The 20344-nt window shown below is 43.3% G+C and overlaps 1 protein-coding gene across 1 annotated transcript in view; it reads right to left on the reverse strand.

Moving 5' to 3' along the window:
• Positions 1-3378: 3378 nt before the first annotated feature.
• The window catches only part of LOC117978776 (junctional sarcoplasmic reticulum protein 1-like), a 60023-nt gene continuing 43057 nt past the window's right edge, over positions 3379-20344 (reverse strand). The window contains exon 3 of the mRNA XM_063603677.1: positions 3379-3485. Within this exon, the coding sequence (XP_063459747.1) occupies positions 3440-3485 (46 nt within the window). The 3' untranslated portion in view covers positions 3379-3439. The remainder of the gene's footprint in view (positions 3486-20344) is intronic.

Raw genomic sequence — 20344 nt, forward strand, 5'->3', positions numbered from 1 at the left:
ATTTCTTTTTTACTAGAAACACAGGAGAATTCCAAGGGGAAAGAGAAGGTTCCACATTTCCAAGCTGTAACTGCTCAGAAACCAATTGATTTAAAGCCTCCAGTTTTTCTTTAGAAAGCGGCCACTGCTGAATCCCAGGGCCACGTGTCTTATCTCCTTTGTTTAAAAGGATATTAGGTAGTAAAAGCAATTGAGCTTGTTTAACATAGTAAAAGAAACAGGAGCTTGGGCTGGGGAATGTAATTTCTCCCAAGCTCTCGTACACACTTTTGTTACTTGTTCTGTGGTAAAAGTATCAAAGTTTAATTGGGCATAAGCATCAGAGAAACTATCGCAGTCTGTGAGCTGAGCCTGAGTAATTAGAATGCCATTACTCCGATTTAGCTGAGCCTGTAAACAGGCCTCCTCTGACCACCAGGCTGAGATGGACTTAGAACAGCTTTTTGCCAAAAGATCACAGTCTAAAGGAAGCAAAACGACCTCAGTATAAAAAGTTTGCAATACCATTTGAACATGAGGAAAAGTAGGACCATACTGAGTACAAGCATCCTTAAATTGTTTTTAAAAAGGTAAGATTGAGCGGCGCATATCGACGCAGACTGGTTGAGGAACTGAAACGACAGGAGGGTGAGGGGCTGTAGTGGATTGGGGAGGGCCTGGAGAATGACAGGTAAATTGTAGTTTGGTCCCAGAGCCATTAGTTGATGCTGGAGGTTTGAAGAGAGAAGAATTAGCATATTTATGGTACCGGGCTTTGTGAGTCACAGCCGCAGGAGTTTGAAGTACCGGCTTTTCATGAGAAGAAGTAAGAAAAGCAGGGGGTAACTTTAAGCCAAAGTTACCAGAGTTAGAAATCGAATTTTCAGAATCGTTAGGTAGGGGAGGAGTAGCTGAAGGGAGAGTCTGAAGGAAGGCCATGTGTGGGAGGAAGGTTAAGAAAAAGGCAGAGAAACTGAGGAAAAGGCAGAAAACTGCGGCAACTGTAGGAGGTCACGAGATTGGCAAGCCACTAAGATGGCACGCACCAAGCACCCCAAACAGTGATGTGAACATAATACCCGGCCGAGACCAGTTTTCGGAATGCTTTACGAACACAATCACACAATTTTATATACACGGTTCCTTTTTCAGGAAACCAAGAACAGTATTATTCTACTGCCCGGAATAGAGTGATCATATTTTTCATGGTTACCTGTTTTAACAGGAGTTTGTTAGACTACACATGACCCATAGTTAACCCAGACCTTACACAGATTACTCACCACTCGTCGGGGAGTTGAACACGCTTATCTGTGGACCAAGCCGATTGACGTTTCACCGCACCTACCAAAGGGAATCCGGTTCCCTCATGCACTTAGGAAAAAAGAAAGACCACGTGGGCGCCAGATATTGGGGGACCTGCCCCGATAATCACGTAGGTTCTTTTCTATTTTCCTAAGCATCGACTTGCTTGAGAAATAAAAGGACAGAGTACAAAAGAGAGAAATTTTAAAGCTGGGCGTCCGGGGGAGACATCACACATTGGTAGGATCCGTGATGCCCCACAAGCCACAAAAACCAGCAAATTTTTATTAGGGAGTTTCAAAAGGGGAGGGAGTATACAAATAGGTGTGGGTGACAGACATCAAGTACTTAACAGGATAATAGAATATCTCAAGGCAAGTGGAGACAGGGCGAGATCACAGGACCAAAGTGAAATTAAAATTGCTAATGAAGTTTTGGCACCATTGTCATTGATAACATCTTATCAGGAGACAGGGTTTTGAGATCAACCGGTCTGACCAAAGTTTATTAGGTGGGAATTTTCTTTTCCTAATAAGCCTGGGAGCGCTATGGGAGACTGGAGTTTATTTCACCTCTGCAATCTCGACCATAAGAGACAGGGACGCCCCGGGGGGCCAGTTCAGAGACCTACCCCTAGGTGCGCATTCTCTTTCTCAGGGACGTTCCATGCTGAGAAAAGGAATTCAATGATATTTCTCCCATTTGCTTTTGAAAGAAGAGAAATATGGTTCTGTTCTGCCTGGCTCACCGGCGGTCAGAGTTTAAGGTTATCTCTCTTATTCCCTGAACAATTGCTGTGATCCTGTTCTTTTTTCAGGGTGCCCACATTTCATATTGCTCAAACACACACGCTGTACAATTTGTGTACCTAACGCAATTATTACAGGTCCTGAGACGATATACATCCTTCTGGGCTGACAGGATTAAGAGATTAAAGTAATGACAGTCATAGGAAATCACAAGGGTATTGATTGGGGAAGTGATAAGTGTCCATGAAATCTTTACAATTTATGTTTAGAGATTGCAGTAAAGGAAGGCGTGAGAAATTACAAAAGTATTAATTTGGGGAACTAATAAATGCCCATAAAATCTTCATAATCCACATTCTTCTGTCATGGCTTCAGCTGGTCCCTCCGTTTGGGGTCCCTGACTTCCTGCAACACAGCACAGTGCCTGGCACAAAAGAGTTGCTCAATAAATAAATCAGGATGAATGGATAAATACACGGATAGGCACTTTGAATTACAGATGAGCTTAAATACTTTGTGTTTTTCTTAGTCAAACGTGCAATTAAGCATGTGATAAATGATATGACCATACCTGTGTCTTGCCTGATGTTCTTTGCAATCACTAAATGAAGTCAATTGTGCCTGTTTTGACAGTTCTATTTTCAACCTAATGATCTGTTTATTTTAACTTCTGGCTGTTGGCTTTGTTTGGGTTTGTTAGCCTGACAAAGTGGTAGATATTAGTATTTGCTGTTTTGTTTAAATGTCACGAACTTTAAAAATGCCTTTGCTTTTGGTAAGAAACCATAGTTAGGACACTCTAGCAGTCAGGATGATTTGGGTTCTGGTGCAGTAACAACAATCCCCAAATCTCAGTGGCTCCATGCAGTGAGGTATTTGTTTTTGAGACAGGGTCTCACTCTGTCACCCAGACTAGAGTGCAGTGGTGCAATCTCAGCTCACTGCAACCTCTGCCTCCCAGACTCAAGTGATTCTCCTGCCTCCTGAGTAGCTGGGATTACAGGCCCCTGCCACCACTGTCTGGCTAATTTTTGTACTTAGTAGAGACAGGATTTCACCATGTTAGCCAGGCTGGTCTTGAACTCCTGACCTCAAATGATCCACCTGCCTTGGCCTCCCAAACAAATGATCCACCTGCCTTGGCCTCCCAAAGTTCTGGAATGACAGGCATGAGCCACCATGCCTGGCCACAGTGAGGCTTATTCTTGGTCATGTTGCATGTCTGGGCTGTGTTAGGGCATTGTGTGGTGGTCTGTTCATTGTGTTCACTCAGGGATCCAGGCTGACAAAAGCCCCATCTCTGCATGTGTCCTTGATCACCGCTTCAGGGGAAAGGGAATGTGGTGGATCATAGAGCCTCTTAACACTTCCACCTGGAGGCGACTCAAGTTGCTGCTGCTCATGGTTCATTGGACAAAACGGATCACAGAGTCATGGGCAACTTCTCTGTGCCTGGAAGGGGAAACAAAATATGAATAGCCACATTGATTTTCCCTAGAAATTACACAGAAGGCCTCATTTAAACACAGTTACTTATTTGTGTTTTGAAGCGAATTGTAGTCCATCAACCTTCACAGAAGATATGTGCACTTCCAAGCTATTATTAAGCACAATTTTTTTTTTTTTTTTTTTGAGACAGAGTCTCACTCTCTTGCCCAGGCTGGAGTGCAGTGGCATGATCGTGGATCACTGCAACTTCTGCCTCCTGGGTTCAAGTGATTTTCATGCGTTAGCCTCCCAAAATGCTGGGATTACAAACACCCACCACCACGCCTGGCTAAGTTTTGTATTTTTAGTAGAGACAGGGTTTTACCATGTTGGCCAGGATGGTCTCGATCTCCTGACCTTGTGATCCACCCACCTTAGCCTCCCAAAGTGTTGGGATTACAAGCATGAGCCACCATGCCTGGCCCATTTAACTTCTATATTACTTTCCTGTTGGTGGATTTACCAGTGCAAACTGAGCAGCTTAAAGCACCATCCAGTTATTATCTGTTTCCATGAGCCAAGGGTCTGGGCAGGGTTTAACTGGGTCTTCTATTCAGGGTCACAATACAGCAACCAGAGTGTCAGCTGGGGTCTCATCAGATGCTCAGTGTCCTCTTCCAAGCTTATTCAGTTTGTGGACTGAATTCATTTTCTTGCAATTGTTGAACGAAGGCCCTTAGCTCCTAGAGCTGCCACCTCCAAAGACAATTCACAGCATGGCCATTTGTGTCTCCTTGGAGGCTAAGGGTTGAATCTCTGAAACTTCACCTTTAAAAGACTCACCTGATTACGTCTGGCCCACCAAAGGTCATGCTGCTTTGGATGAACTCAAAGTCAGCTGAGCAAATGTGCTTAACAAAGCAAGTGTGACCATAATCACATTTGCAAAATTCCTTCCCCTTGGCCAAATCACAAGCTCTGCACACACTCAAGAAGAGATGATACAGGGAGCAGATATAAGGGAGTGGGTCTCTTGGGGGCTGTCCTAGAATTCTGTCCATTACAACTTCCTTTCTCGAGGAACAGCAGGCCTGGGGAGAGAAGATCACGGATGAGAGCAGCCCACAGGTTGTGAGGGCCAGGTGCTGGCGTAGGATGCAGGAGGCTGCCAAGCAAGTATGAAAAGCCTTCTGTGGGCTGGGTGGAGTGGCTCACACCTGTAATCCCAACACTTTGGGGGGCCGAAGTGGGCGGATCACGAGGTCAAGAGATGGAGACTATGCTGGCCAACCAACATGGGGAAACCCTGTCTCTACTAAAAATACAAAAATTAGCTGGGAGTGGTGGCACACGTCTCTAACAACCCAGCTCCCCAAGTGAGCAATTCCTGTCCCTCTTAAGGGCTCACAACTCTAAGGGGCTCCGTGTGAGAGGGTCGTGATCGTGAGAGAGTAGTGATCGATTGACCAAGAAGGGAGTACGTGACTGGGGACTGCATTCAGCAAACCCCATCTCTACTAAAAATAGCAAAATTCAGCAAAGTCTCAGGATAAAAATCAATGTGCAAACATCACAAGCATCTGTATACACCAATAACAAACAGAGAGCCAAATCATGAGTGAACTCCCATTCACAACTGCTTCAAAGAGAATAAAATACCTAGGAATCCAATTTACAAGGGATGTGAAGGACCTCTTCAAGGAGAACTACAAACCACTGCTCAAGGAAATAAAAGAGGATACAAACAAATGGAGGAACATTCCATGCTCATGGGTAGGAAGAATCAATATCATGAAAATGGCCATACTGCCCAAGGTAATTTATAGATTCAATGCCATCCCCATCAAGCTACCAATGACTTTCTTCACAGAATTGGAAAACAACTACTTTAAAGTTCATATGGAACCAAAAAAGAGCTGGCATTACCAAGTCAACCCTAAGCCAAAAGAACAAAGCTGGAGGGATCACGCTACCTGACTTCTAACTATACTACAAGCCTACAGTAACCAAAAAAGCATGGTACTGGTACCAAAACAGAGATATAGACCAATGGAACAGAGCAGAGCCCTCAGAAATAATGCCACGTTATCTACAACTATCTGATCTTTGACAAACCTGACAAAAACAAGAAATGGGGAAAGGGTTCCCTATTTAATAAATGGTGCTGGGAAAACTGGCTAGCCATATGGAGAAAGCTGAAACTGGATCCCTTCCTTACACCTTACACAAAAATCAATTCAAGATGGATTAAAGACTTAAGTGTTAGACCTAAAAATCATAAAAATCCTAGAAGAAAACCTAGGCAATACCATTCAGGACATAGGCATGGGCAAGGACTTCATGTCTAAAACACCAAAAGCAATGGCAACAAAAGCCAAAATTGACAAATGGGATCTAATTAAACTCAAGAGCTTCTGCATAGCAAAAGAAACTACCATCAGAGTGAACAGGTAACCTACAGAATGGAAGAAAATTTTTGCAATCTACTCGTCTGACAAAGGGACCTATGACTTTCTTATAACCAAGAGAATATGGCAGAGGTGATGGGATGTAGTGATTATGTTAGATAGGATGTTAAGTTGTCTTGCTAGGAGGCTATCTTGCTGGCTTTGAAGATGTGAGCTGCCATGTCATGAGTGGCCAGATGGAGAGGCCCATGTGGCAAGAAGCTGAGGACAGCAGGAACCTGGGGCCCTGAGTCCAGCACCCTGCAAGGAACTGAATGCTGCCAACAACCAGATGAGACGGGAAGCAGATCAATCACCAGTCAGGCCTCCAGATGAGAACTGAGCCCTGGCTGACATTATGGTTGCAGCCTTGCATTGAATCCAGCTGAGTCACGCCTGGATTCCTGACCCACAGAAACCACATAGTGATAATTGTGTGCTGTCTCAAGCCACAAAGTTTGCAGTAATATTGTTGTACAGCAATAGATAACTAATATAAAAATTGTCCTACATCATGTACATTACTGAGCGAAATGTAGAACCTGGATTTAAGCTCTGATTTCAGAGTTGTGGTCTCAGTCTCCCCAGGGAGACCTGTCCTGGGAGACAGTTATGCCAGGCTGTGATGCTGTGTTGATTGTTCTCTTCCTACCCAGAAGCTTTCAATAAGCATGTCAAGCATGTGACCCCAGCTACATATACCAAATATATTTCTGACAAATGCCAGGACATCGTGATCTTTCTTGTTTTACTGAGAGCTCCATAAAGGAAGGACCATCTCTGTTTTTTTTTTTTTTTTTTTTAAGAGTCTCACTCTCACCCAGGCTGGAGTGTAGTGGTGCGATCTCGGCTCACTGCAGTCTCTGCCTCCTGGGCTCAAGGGATTCTCCAGCCTCAGCCTCCTGAGTAGCTGGGATCAAAGGTGTGCATCACCACACCCAGCTAATTTCATATTTTTGGTAGAGACGGGGTTTACTCATGTTGGCCAGGCAGATCTTGAACTCCTGGCCTCAAGTGATTCGCCTACCTCGGCTTCCCAAAGTGCTGGGATTACAGGCATGAGCCAATGCACCTGGCCTGTCTTTTTTATGTTATGTCCATGTGAAACAGCCCAGTGGTCAGCACACAAAGGGGTCCAAATGTGAAAGGAAAGGGCAAACACAGGGGAAACCTAGGGGTGTTCAGAAATAGTTCCCAGGTCACTGCCTGTTTCAATATGTACAGTCCTGGGCCCCACGCACAAGATTCTGACTTGGCAGGTCAGAGTTGGAGATGGGGAGCTACCTGGTTATGAGGGATCCCAGTGCATTTTGAGGCAGCTGGTTGTTAAGACTGCATTGTAAAAATTACCCCCCAAAGACGTGAAGGGAAACAGAAAGACATTGGCAGGCTAGAAAACAACACAAGTAAAACATGAACAAGTTCATTCCAGAAGGAGATTCTCAAACACAGCTGCACATCAGAATCACCTGGGGAGATTTTAAAACCCCAGTGCCCGGGCTCTGCAGCCCAGATCAATTATTACAGAATCTCTTGGGGATGAAACATGGGCATCAGTATTTTTGGTTTTTGTGTGTGTGCGGTTTTTTTTTTTTTTTTTTTTTTTGAGATGGAATCTTGTTCTGGTCACCCAGGCTGAAGTGCAGTGGTGCGATCTCAGCTCACTGCTACCTCTGCCTCCAAGGTTCAACCCATCTTCCTACTTCAGCCTCCCAAGTAGCTGGGATTACAGGTGTGCACAGCCACGCCTGGCTAATTTTTGTATTTTTAATAGAGATAGTGTTTCACCATGCTGCACAGGCAGGTCTCGAACTCCCAGCCTCAGGTGATCTGCCTGCCTTGGCCTCACACAGTGCTGGGATTACAGGAATGAGCCATTGCTCCTAGCAGTATTTTTTTAATGAGGCAAAATTCACATAACACACAAGTCCCTGTATGAAACCATACTATTCAGTATCATTAAATACATTCACAATGTTAAGCAATCATCATCTCTGTCTAGTTCCAAAACATTTTCATTAACACCCACCGGTCCCCCCAAAAATAACCCTGTATCCATCAAGCACTCTCCATCTCCTCCCCTTTCCCCCAGCTCCTAGCAACCACTTACCTGCTTTCTGCCTCTATAGATTTGCCTATTCTGGGCCTTTCACATAAATGGAATCATGTAATATATATAATAACCAAAAGGTAGCAACAACCAAGCTTGCCATTTGGTTGATGAATGAATAAACAAAATGTGCTGTATCCATACAGTGGAAGTATTGGTGCCTACTACATGTGGATGGACCTTGGAAACATCACACTAAGTGAGAGAGCGCCTTGGTATTGTCTCATCTCCCCAGGAGATTCCAAGGTGCAGCCAAGGTTGAGACCCACTGACAAGCAATGGATATGGTTGGGTGCAGATGAAATAAGGCAGCCAGGGGCAGGAGGGACGTCTCATTGACGAAGACTATTTGTGGATGCCTGGCAGGGGTGGGGATGAGGTATGATAACAGCAACCCCGATCCCAACATAGCGTGACCGATTTTATCTTCAGCCAGCTGATACGCCTCATGGGGTTTGGACACAGGACACCTCTGCCTCCCAGGTTCAAGCGATAACACCTGCCTCAGCCTCTTAAGTAGCTGGGATTACAGGCATGTACCACCACGCCTGGCTAATTTTTGTATTTTTAGTAGAAACGAGGTCTCGTCATATTGCCCAGGTTGGTCTCGAACTTCTGGCCTTAAATGATCCACCCACCTCAGCCTCCCAAAGTACTGGGATTACAGGCATGAGCCACAGTGGCAGCCTCCAAATTCTATTTGAAGTTTGACTTTTCCCCTCCAGAAAATCCAACCTTTTCCCAAGTCACAGTGGGACACCCCGGAGTTAATTTGAGAGAAATGTGCTTTTAAAAACAACTCCAGGCCAGGTGCAGTGGCTCACGCCTGTAATCCTAGCACTTTGGGAAGCCGAGGCAGACGGATCACGAGGTCAGATCAAGACCATCCTGGCCAACATGGTGAAACCCCGTGTCTACTAAAAATACAAAAAATTAGCCGGGCATGGTGGCACATGCCTGTAAGCCCAGCTACTCGGGAGGCTGAGGCAGGAGAATCGCTTGAACCAGGGAGTCAGAGGTTGCAGTGAGCCAAGATCGCGCCACTGCACTCCGGCCTGGGCGACAGAGTGAGACTCCATCTCAAAAAAAAAAAAAAAAAAAAAAAAAAATTATGAAAGGTCACCTTTACTGAGCACACGCTATCTCATTCCATCCCTACATCAGCCCTTTATTTCACCAGTGGGGAAGCTGGGACACAGAGTAGTTAGGTGGGATGCCCAAGGTGGGACCACTCGTGTGAAGTTTCCACACACTAATGTGAGACCCTCCATGACATAGCCCCTCTCTTTCTCCAGCCTCATTTCCTGATTCTCTCGCTTGCCCTGCAGGCTTCAGCCACACAAACATCTTGAAAGTCCCTTAAATCTGGCTGAGCGCAGTGGCTCACGCCTGTAATCTCAGCACTTTGGGAAGCTGAGGCGGCTGGATCACCTGAGATCAGGAGTTCGAGACCAGCCTGGTCAACATGGTGGAACCCCATCTCTACTAAATATCCCAAAATTAGCTAGGTGTGGTGGATGGCACCTGTAATCCCAGCTACTCGGGAGACTGAGGCAGGAAAATCACTTGAACTCGGGAGGCAGAGGTTGCCGTGAGCCAAGATCGCACCGCTCCACCCAAGCCTGGGCGTGAAGAGTGAAAGTCCGTCTCAAAAAACAAGTCCCTTAAATCTGCTTTATGCCTATCAACCTCAGGGACTTCACTATGCTGTTTCTCACCCTGAAATGCTGTTCCTCATTTCTCTACATAGTGACCTCATCCCACCCCCTAGGCCTCTCCTTAAGTGTCATCTCTTCAAGGAAGATTTTACTTTATTAATATAACTATTAAAATATAATTCAGGTACCATATGATTTGCCCATTTAAAGTGAACAAATCAATGGTTTCAGTGCATTCACAGAGCTCGGCAACCACCACCATGATCAATTTTAAAACATTTTCATCACCCCAAAAAGAAACCCTGTATCCATGAGCAGGTGCCTGCCATTTCCTCCTCCCACTAAGCCCTGACAATCTACTTTTTTTGAGATAGAGTATCTGTCACAGGCTGCAGTGCAGTGGTACAATCTCGGCTCACTGCAACCTCCACCTCCCGGGTTCAAGCAATTCTCCTGCCTCCCGAGTAGCTGGGATTACCACCTACGCCCATCTAGTTTTGTATTTTTAGTAGAGACAGGGTTTCTGTCTTCATAGATTGGCGTGTTCTGGACATTTCATATAAATGACATCTTAGAATATGTGACCTTTTGTGACTGGTTTCTTCCACTTAGCTTAATATTCTCATAGTTCATCCGTGTTGTGGCACGTGTTATTACTTCATTCCTTTTGATGACTGAATAATTCATTGCATAGTCAAACCATGTTCTATTTCTCCACTCATCAGTAGACAAGCATTTGTGTTGTTTTCACTTTGGCGCTATTATGAATAATGCTGCTATGAGCATTTGTGTACAAGTTTCTGGACGGACATATATTTTCATTTCTTTCATAAACTGAAGTGGAAGTGCTGGGTCATAGAACTCTGTGTTTAAGCTTTTGAAGAAGTGCCAGACTGTGTAAGAAAGCAAGCCTTTCCTCACCCTGTGAGACTGAGCTCCCTCTCTCCATTTATACATTCTCTTTAAGCCCTTTGCTTCTCTTTAGAGCAATTCACGTTGACCTGGGTCACCCTCAACTTAAGGCTCATAACTCCCCTAGATCCTCAGGGTCCACACTAAATGTGATGAAATATGATGCAAGCCACATATTTACATTTGCATTTTGTAGTAACCACATTTTAAAAAGTAAAACAAAAGAAGTGAAGGTAATTGGAATAATATCACAGATTTAAACAAATCTATCCAAAATACCAGGTCAACATGTATAAACTATTTTAACAATAACAAAATACTTTCCTTTCTTTTTATATTAAGTCTTCACAATCTAATGTGTATTTGACACTTCTCGCACATTTCAGAATGATGGCAGCAGCCTATATGGGGGGCCCGCCCATGATGCCAATGATGGGCCCTCCTCCTCCTGGGATGATGCCAGTGGGACCTGCTCCTGGAATGAGGCCGCCCATGGGAGGCCACATGCCCATGATGCCTGGGTGCCCAATGATGAGACCTCCTGCCCGTCTCATGATGGTGCCCAGTCAGCCCAGAGTGACTCGAACAGACAGATAAGGATAGAGGGGAGGCCTCATTGCATCAGTGTGGTTTTGTTGTTGTTATTGTTGTGGTTTTTTTTGTTTGTAATGTTTTGTTTTGTTTTTGAGACAGAGTCTTCCTCTGTCACCCAGGCTGGAGGGCAGTGGCATGATCTCAGCTCACTGAAACCTCCACCTCCCGGGTTCAAGCGATTCCCCTGCCTCAGCCTCCTGAGTAGTGTGGGACTACAGGCGTGTGCACCATGCCCGGGTAATTTTTTTTATTTTAGTAGAAACGGGTCTCACCATGTTGGCCAGGATGGTCTCAATCTCCTGACCTCGTGACCCACTCGCCTCATCCTCCGAAAGTGCTGGGATTACAGGTGTAAGCCACTGCACCTGGCCTATATGAATTTTATATTTACCTGCTCCCTTCACCAGGAGATCATGCTGCTGTGATATCGGGTTTTCTTAACAGCATAAGGAAGACTTGCCCCCTTGCCCTATCAAAGAGAATAGTTTTGGAGGGGAGAAGTGGGGCTAGAAAAGATGCAGTTTTCACTTGTATTGGGAAATGTGAAAATAAAATTGCCAACTCCTTTAGTTAAAAACAAAAAAAAGAAAAGGAAACAAGATGTGGGGCTGCCATATGCAATACCGTGGATTCCACGGATCTTTTACTCTGGAGGCAAAGATTATCTTTGCTGAAGCCAGACCAACCTGACACAAAGACCTTTTGGTTTTTAAAAGTGACTGTGTTTTATTTTAGAATGTGTAATTCACTTTAGAAGGGCAAAGTACCTGTCTGGGGGAGACTATTTAATTTCCTGCATTTATTTAGAATGTTGGCTGATGTTATTATGAAGGGAAACAACTCTAACAACTGAGAGCCCCCCACATAGACACAGCTCATGAGTTCAAGGGGCAAAGGAATTGAACAGCAGCCTCCTAATAGCCGGCCTTCTTTGTGATGTGGAAATAATTATCAGCATGTAAAAGACTATATATATATTCAACAATTCTGATCCCCTGCAAAATTCAAATCTACAACTGATTTGCTTCCTGGGCTCCTGAAAACAACTTTGTCAAAATTGTTCAGAAATATAATCAGCCAATCGTTGCCCCTTGGGGACGCAGGATAAAGCAAGTCAGCCACGACCAATGAGGAGTCGGCCGTGCACAATTACATGCAGACCTGCAGGACATCGAGTCTCTGCTATGGTCCCTCCCCAGTCAGGCCCCCATTGCCTGGGCTGCAGCCAGAAGCATTCAGGCACAAGTGCATTCAACAAATACTTATTTAATTGTATTGGTGGTTAGAGGGTTGCGAATGATTAAGGTACATTAATGGATCAATGTCCTCCCTGTATCCAAGACTCTGTCATTTGTCTCTGCAGTTCCTCCCACTGAAGAATCGGAGTATATTTCTCCAGTCCCTAATGTTGGGTTTTGAATTGTGTCTAGCTCTGGCCACTGGAATATTAATCTGTATGACCAAAAACTTGGAAAGTGTGCATTCATTTGTGGTCGCTCACTCCTGCTATCACCATGAGAACAAACCCAGGCCAGACTGCTGCTTCCAGCAGAAGATAAGAGACACCAAGAGCAAAGTCGAGCTTCCCAGACATGCTCATGCTAGATTGACCAATCCTCAGTTGACCCATAGATCCATGAAAATAAACGATTGTTGTATTAAGCCACTGAGATTTGGAGTGACTTGTTATGCAGCACTTTGTGACAACAACTAACTGATACAAGGGTCACTGTCCTTTATCTCTGTAGATTTTAACCAATTTTTAATAGCTAGATGGAGATCTTCTAGTTGCCTTTATTTATAATGAATATGACTGTAGAGCTAGTTTGGCCTGACACTACCAGTAACCTACCCAGAAATTCAGAAATACTTTCTTCCCCAACCCGCCCCAACCAACCTTTTTTTGTTTGTTTGTTTTTGGGTTCTCCCTCTTTGCCTAGGCTAGAGTACAAATGGTACAGTCAGAGCTCACTGTAACCTCAAAATCCTGGGCTCAAGTGATCTTCCCCTTCAGCCTCTGATGTAGCTAAGACTACAGACATGTGCCACCATGCCTGGCTAATTTTTTTATTCTTTGCAGAGAGAGGGTCTCACTATATTGCCCAAGTTGGTTTCAAACTCCTGGCCTCAAGCAGTCCTCCTGCCTCACCCTCCCAAAGTGCTAGGATTATAGGCAGGAGCCACCACACCCAGCCTCTTCTTCTTTTTAAATAGAAACCTTATTTTATTCTGACAGTGGGTTGCTTTCTTTCTTTCTTTTTTTTTAAGAAAAAGTTGGCCCAGCCCCAGGGAATAAATTTTGACTGCTCTAAACAGGGTTGGCCAACTATAGACCAAGGGCCAAATCTGGCCCCCTGACTATAAATTAAGTTTTACTGGAATAAAACCAGGTCCATTGATTTATCCATTGTCTACATATGCTTTTAGGCTACGATGGCACCACTGCGTCACTACAACAGAGGTTATCTAGACCAAAAGCCTAAAATATTACCATTTGCCTCTTTATGGAAAAAGTTTGCCATTCCCTAGTCTAAGGTTTAGATTCTGAGCTTATCATTTTAGCCTACCCCCCCTTACCAGTGACTGGCTCAAAACAAGTCTGTGATTCCATAATGACTGTTCTACTGAGGGAATTCCCCCTTCTTCTCATGCAGAGCTGATGAGGGTAAGTTGTATTAATAGGACATACGCTTAGGTTTTCTGAAAAATACTTTTATCTAGAAATGCATAGGAATATGCTGGTGCCTGAATGTACCATCTGGGGGCCTGGAGATTGACTCACCTGCCTCCAGAGCTAGTGCTCACACTTACTACTGAGAGGCCTGAGGAAACGCCTCCCTACCCACCACCAGAACCTGCATACGTCACCTGGAGAACTAGAGATCAGCCTGCCACACACACCACCCAGGAGCCCAGTGGTGCACCTGCCCACCTGGCCCAGTGCTGCCACTGCCAGCAACCAAAGAAGCCACCTGGAGGCCCAGGGATTGGCCCACGCAGACAGGCTATCATCAGTGCCCACAAACACTGCCCATGGTCCCTAGTATTGACACACCAGATCTACCACCACTACCACTGATGCTGAAGGACAAGACTTCCTGACATCCCCATCAGCAAAGCCTCACCACAGCCTCCAATAACAACTACAGTCTGGCCAAGTGTGGTGGCTCACGCCTGTAATCCCAGCAGTTTGAGAGGCCGAGGCGGGTAGATCACTAGGTCAGGAGTTCGAGAGCATCCTGGCCAACGTGGTGAAACCCTGTCTCTACTAAAAATACAAAAATTAGCTGCGCATGGTTGCACATGCCTATAGTCCCAGCTACTCAGGAGGCTGAGGCAGGAGAATTGCTTGAACCTGGGAGGCAGAGGTTGCAGTGAGCTGAGATTGTGCCACTGCACCCCAGCCTGGTGACAGAGCTAGATTCCATCTCAACAACCACACACACACAAAAAAAATACTGCAGTCTAAGCCACTGAATGACTCACAGGCACCACTTATGCCAATTACAGCTGAAGGAATCATACGCAGACTATACCACTGTACCCACCCAGAATCAAAGCCAAAGTGTGATAGCCAATGAACATTGTAGATACAGCTATAAGAAAAGGTCTTTCCCATATAAAAGCCAATCCATAAAATTGGAAGAAATGACTGTTATGTCAGAGGCACAGATAGTCACATAAGGATGCAAGAAATATGAAAAAGGAAACATAACATCTCCAAAGAAGCACAATAATTCTCCAGCAACAGATCCAATGAAAATAAAATCTATGAAATGCCTGAAAAAAATTCAGAATAATGTTATTAAAGAAACTCAGGGAGATACAAGAGAACACAGATAATGAATTCTAAAAAAAAAAAAAAAAAAAAAACAGGAAAACAATTCATGATCTGAATGACAAATTCAACAGAGATAGACAGCATAACAAAGAACCAAACACAAATCCTGGAAGAGAATAAATCATTGAAATAAATACAAAAGATAATTGACAGCTTTAACAATAGACTAGATCAAGCAAAACAAAGAATTTCTGAACCTGAAGACTAGTCTTTTAAAATAATCCAGTCAGACAAAAAGAAAGAAAAAAGAATGAAGCAAGGCTACATGACATATGGGACACTTATGTGACCAAAAACTGAAATTCTGGGAGTTCTGGATGGAGATGAGATGGGTAAAGGCATAGAAAACCTATTTAATGAAATAATAACTGAAAACTTCCTGAATGCTTCCAAATGCAGGAAGCTCAAAGATTACCAAATAAATACAACTCAAAAAGGTCTTCTCCAAGGCACATTATGGTAAAATTGTCAAAAGACAAAGAGAAAATGCTAAAAACAGCAAGAGAAAGGCATCAAGTCACTTATAAGAGAATCTCCATCAGGCTAACAGGGGATTTATCAGCAGAAACCTTACAGAATAGGAGAAAAGGGGATGTATAGTACAAGTAAAAAAATAAAAATAAAAAAATGTAAGCCAAAAATACTATACCCAGCAAAGCTATCCTTCACAAATGAAGGAGCCTGGCACAGTGGCTCACATCTGCAATTCCAGAGACTCAGAAGGCTGAGGCAGGAGGACCATTTGATCCCAGGAGTTCAAGGCTGCAGTGAGCTATGATCATGCCACTGTACTCCAGCCTGGGTGACAGAGTGAGACTCCATTGCTTAAAAAAATAGTAATAATAAAAGAGAAAAAAGGATTTCCCAGATAAGCAAAAGACTTTGTTTGTGTCTTGTTTGTTGTGGTCCTACAAGAAATGTTTAAGGGAGTCCTACATTGGGAAGCAAAAGAACAATATCTACCATCATGAAAATACATGAAAGTATAAAACTCACTGGTAGTTCAGACACACAAAGACGAAAGGATTCAAACATCATCACTAAAGAAAACCACCAAACTGCAACCATAAATAATGAGAGAAAAAAGGAACAAAGGTGTATTAGTCTGTTTTCACACTGCTGATAAAGACATACCTGACTGAGACTGGGCAATTTACAAAAGAAAGAGGTTTAATGGACTTACACCTCCACATAGCTGAGGAAGCCTAAGAATCACGTTGGAAGGCAAGAAGAAGCAAGTCATGTCTCACATGGATGGCAGCAATCAAAGATAGAGCTTCTGCAGAGAAACTACCCTTTTCAAAACCATCAGACCTTGTGAGACGTATTCACTATCATGAGAACAGCATGGGAAACACCTGCCCCCATGACTCAATTACTTCCCACCGGGTCCCTCCCACAACATGTGGGAATTCAAGATGACACCGGTGGGGACACAACCAAACCATATCATTCTGCCCCTGGCCCTTCCCAAATCTCATATCCTCACATTTCAAAACCAATCATGCCTTCCCAACAGTCCCCCAAAGTTTTAACTAAGTTCAGCATTAACTCAAAAGTCCACAGTCCAAAGTCTCATGTGAGACAAGGCAAATCCCTTCTGCCTATGAGCATGTAAAATCAAAAACAAGTTAGTTACTTCCTAGATACAATGGGGGTATAGGCATTGGGTAAACACAGTCATTCCAAATGGCAGAAAATTGCCCAAACAAAGGGGCTACAGGGCCCATGCAAGCCCAAAATCCAGTGGGGCAGTGAAATCTCAAAGCTCCAAAATGATCTCCTTTGACTCCATGTCTCAAATGCAGGTCATGCTGATGTAAGAGGTGGGCTCCCATGGCCTTGGGAGAAAAAAGGCCACAGCTCCACTCCTGTGGCTTTGTATGGTTTAAACCCCCTCCTGGCTCCTTTCACACGTTGGCATTGAGTGTCTGCAGCTTTTCCAGGCACACAGTGCAAGCTGTCAGTGAATCCACCATTCTGGGGTCTGGAGGATGGTGGCCCTATTCTCACAGCTCCACTAGGTGGTGCTGCAGTAGGGACTCTATGTGGGGGTTCCGACCCCACATTTCCCTTCTGCACTGCCCTAGTAGAGGTTCTCCATGAGTGCCCTGCCCCTGCAGCAAACTCCTGCCTGGATATCTAGGCATTTCCATACACCTTCTGAAATCTAGGCAGCAGTTCCCAAACCTCAATTTTTGACTTCTGTGCACCCACAGGCTCAACCCTATGTGGAAGCTGCTAAGGCTTGGGGCTTGCACCCTCTGAAGCCACAGCCCACGTTGTACCTTGGCTCCTTTTAGCTGCAGCTGGAGTGGCTAGGACTCAGGCACCCTAGGCTGCTCACAACAGGGGTCCCTGGGTCCAGCCCACAAAACCATCCTTTCTTCCTAGGCCTCTGGACCTTTGATGGGAGGGGCTGCCATGAAGACCTGTGACATGCCCTGGAGACGTTTTCCCCATTGTCTTGGGGATTCACATTTGACTCCTCGTTACTTAAACAAGCTTCTGCAGCCAGATCGAATTTTTCTTGAGAAAATGGAATTTTCTTTTCTATTGCATTGTCAGGCTGCAGATTTTCCAAACTTTCATGCTCTGCTTCCCTTATAAAACTGAAGGCCTTTAACAGCACCCAAGTCATCTCTTGAATGCTTTGCTGCTTAGAAATTTCTTCTATCAGATACCCTAAATCTCAAGTTCAAAAACCCTATCAGATACCCTAAATCTCTCAAGTTCAAAATTCCACAAATCTCTACAGCAGGGGCAAAAAGCCACCAGTCTCTTTGCTAAAACATAACAGGAGTCACCATTGTGCCAGTTCCTAACAAGTTCCTCATTTTCATCTGAGACAACCTCATCCTAGACTTTATTGTCCATATAACCATCAGCATTTTGGGCAAGTCTCTAGGAAATCTCTTTCAAATTTTCCCACATTTTCCTGTCTCTTTCTGAGCCCTCCAAACTGTTCCAACCTCTGCCTGTTTCCCAGTTCCAAAGTCACTTTCACATATTCAGGTATCTTTTAGCAACAGCCCACTTATGGTACTAATTTACTGTATTAGTCCATTTTCACACAGCTGATAAAGACACATTCAAGACTGGGAAATTTACAAAAGAAAGAGGTTTAATGGACTTACAGTTCTACATTGCTGGGGAGGCTTCAAAGTCATTGCAGAAGTCAAGGAGAGGCAAGTCACATCTTACAGGGATGGCAGCAGGCAAAGAGAGAGCTTGAGCAGGGAAACTCCTCCTTTTAAAACCATCAGATCTCATGAGACTTATTCACTATTAAAGGAATAGCATGGGAAATACCTGCCTCCATGATTCAACTACTTCCCACTGGGTCCCTCCCACAACACATGGGAATTCAAGATGAGATCTGAGTGGAGACACAGCCAAACCATATCAAAAGGATATACAAAATAAACATAAAACAATGAACAAAATGACAGGTATAAGTCCTCACCTATCAATAATAACTTCGAATATGGGTTAAATTACCTACCTAAAAGATAGAGACAGGCTTAATGGATAAAAAATGACCCAACAGCGTCTACAAGAAACTCACTTCACTTGTAAAGACACACACAGACTGAAAGTGAAGGGATGGAAAAATATATACCACACAAACAGAAATCAAAAATAATCAGGAGTAGCTAAACTTACATCAGATAAAACAGACTTTAAGTCAAAAACTGTAAAAAGGACAAAGAAGGTCATTATATGGTAATAAAGGGATCAATTCAGCAACAAAGTATAACAATTCCAAATATGCATGCAACCAACACAAGCGCATCCAGAGACATATAGCAAATATTATTAAATCTACATGGAGAGATAGAGTCCAACACAATGATAGTTGAGAACTTCAATATCCTACTGTCAGCAATGGACAGTTCATCTAGACATAAAAGCAACAAAGAAACATTAGATTTAAGCTGCACTTTAGACCAAATGGACCTAACAGATATTTTCAGAATATTTCATCCAGCAGCAGCAGAATCTACAATCATCTCATCAACACATGGAACATTCTCCAGGATAGACCATATGTTAGGACACAGAACAAGGCTCAACAAAATTTTAAAAATTAAAATCATATCAAGTATCTTCTCAGACCACAATGGAATAAAACTTGAAATCAATAAGAAGAAGAAATTTGGAAACTGTACAAATACATGGACATTAAACATGCTATTGAATAATCATTGGGTCAATGAAGAAATTAAGATGGACATCAAAAAATTTTTTAAAACAAAATGGAAACACATCATGCAAAACCTATGGGATACAGCAAAATCAGTACTAGGAGGAAAGTTTATAGCAATAAATGCCTACACCAAAAAAGTAGAAAGATTTCAAATAAACAATCTAATGATGCACCTCAAGGAACTCAGAAAGCAAGAACAAATCAAACACACAATTAGTAGAAAGAAAAAATATAAATAACATAGCAGAACCAAATGCAACAGAGACAAAAAAGAAATGCAAACAATCAACAAGATAAAAGTTGGTTTTTTGAAAAGTTAAACAAAATTGGTAAACCACTAGTGAGGCTAACCAAAAAAAAAAAAAAAAAGAGACCCAAATAAATACAATCAGAAATGAAAAAGGAGACATTACAACTGTTACCAAAGAAATAAAAAGGATCATTAGAGGCTATTATGAACAACCATATGCTAACAAATTGGAAAACCTAGAGGAAAGGGATAAATTCCCAGACATACACAGCCTACCAAGATTGAACTAGGAAGAAACAGAAAACCTGAACTGACCCAAAATGAATAGCACGTTTGAATCAGTAACAAAAAGTCTCCCAAAAGAGAAAAGCCCTAGACTAGGCTTTTATGCTGATTTCTACCCAATTTATAAAGAAAAACAAACACCAATTCTTCTCAAACTATTCCCAAAAATTGAAGAGGAAGGAATTCTTCCTAACTCATTGTATAAGGCCAGCATTACCCTGATATCCAATGAAGACAAGGATACAACAAAAGGAGAAAACTACAGGCCAATATTCCTAATGAATATAGATGGTAAAATTCTCAGCATAATACTACCAAGGCAAATCTAATGATGAATGAAAAAGATAATATATCATGATCAAGTGGGATTTATCCCAGGAATGCAAAGATGGCTCAACATACACAAATCAATACATGTGATACATCACATCAACAAGATGAAAGGCAAAAACAATCTGATCATCTCAGCAGATGCAGAAAAATCACTTAGTAAAACTTACCATTCCTTCATGATGAAAACTCTCAACAAATTATGCATAGAAGAACACTTCAACCTAAGAAAAGGCATATATGACA

The sequence above is a fragment of the Pan paniscus genome, chromosome 3, assembly GCF_029289425.2.
Source record: "Pan paniscus chromosome 3, NHGRI_mPanPan1-v2.0_pri, whole genome shotgun sequence".
NCBI lineage: Eukaryota > Metazoa > Chordata > Mammalia > Primates > Hominidae > Pan > Pan paniscus.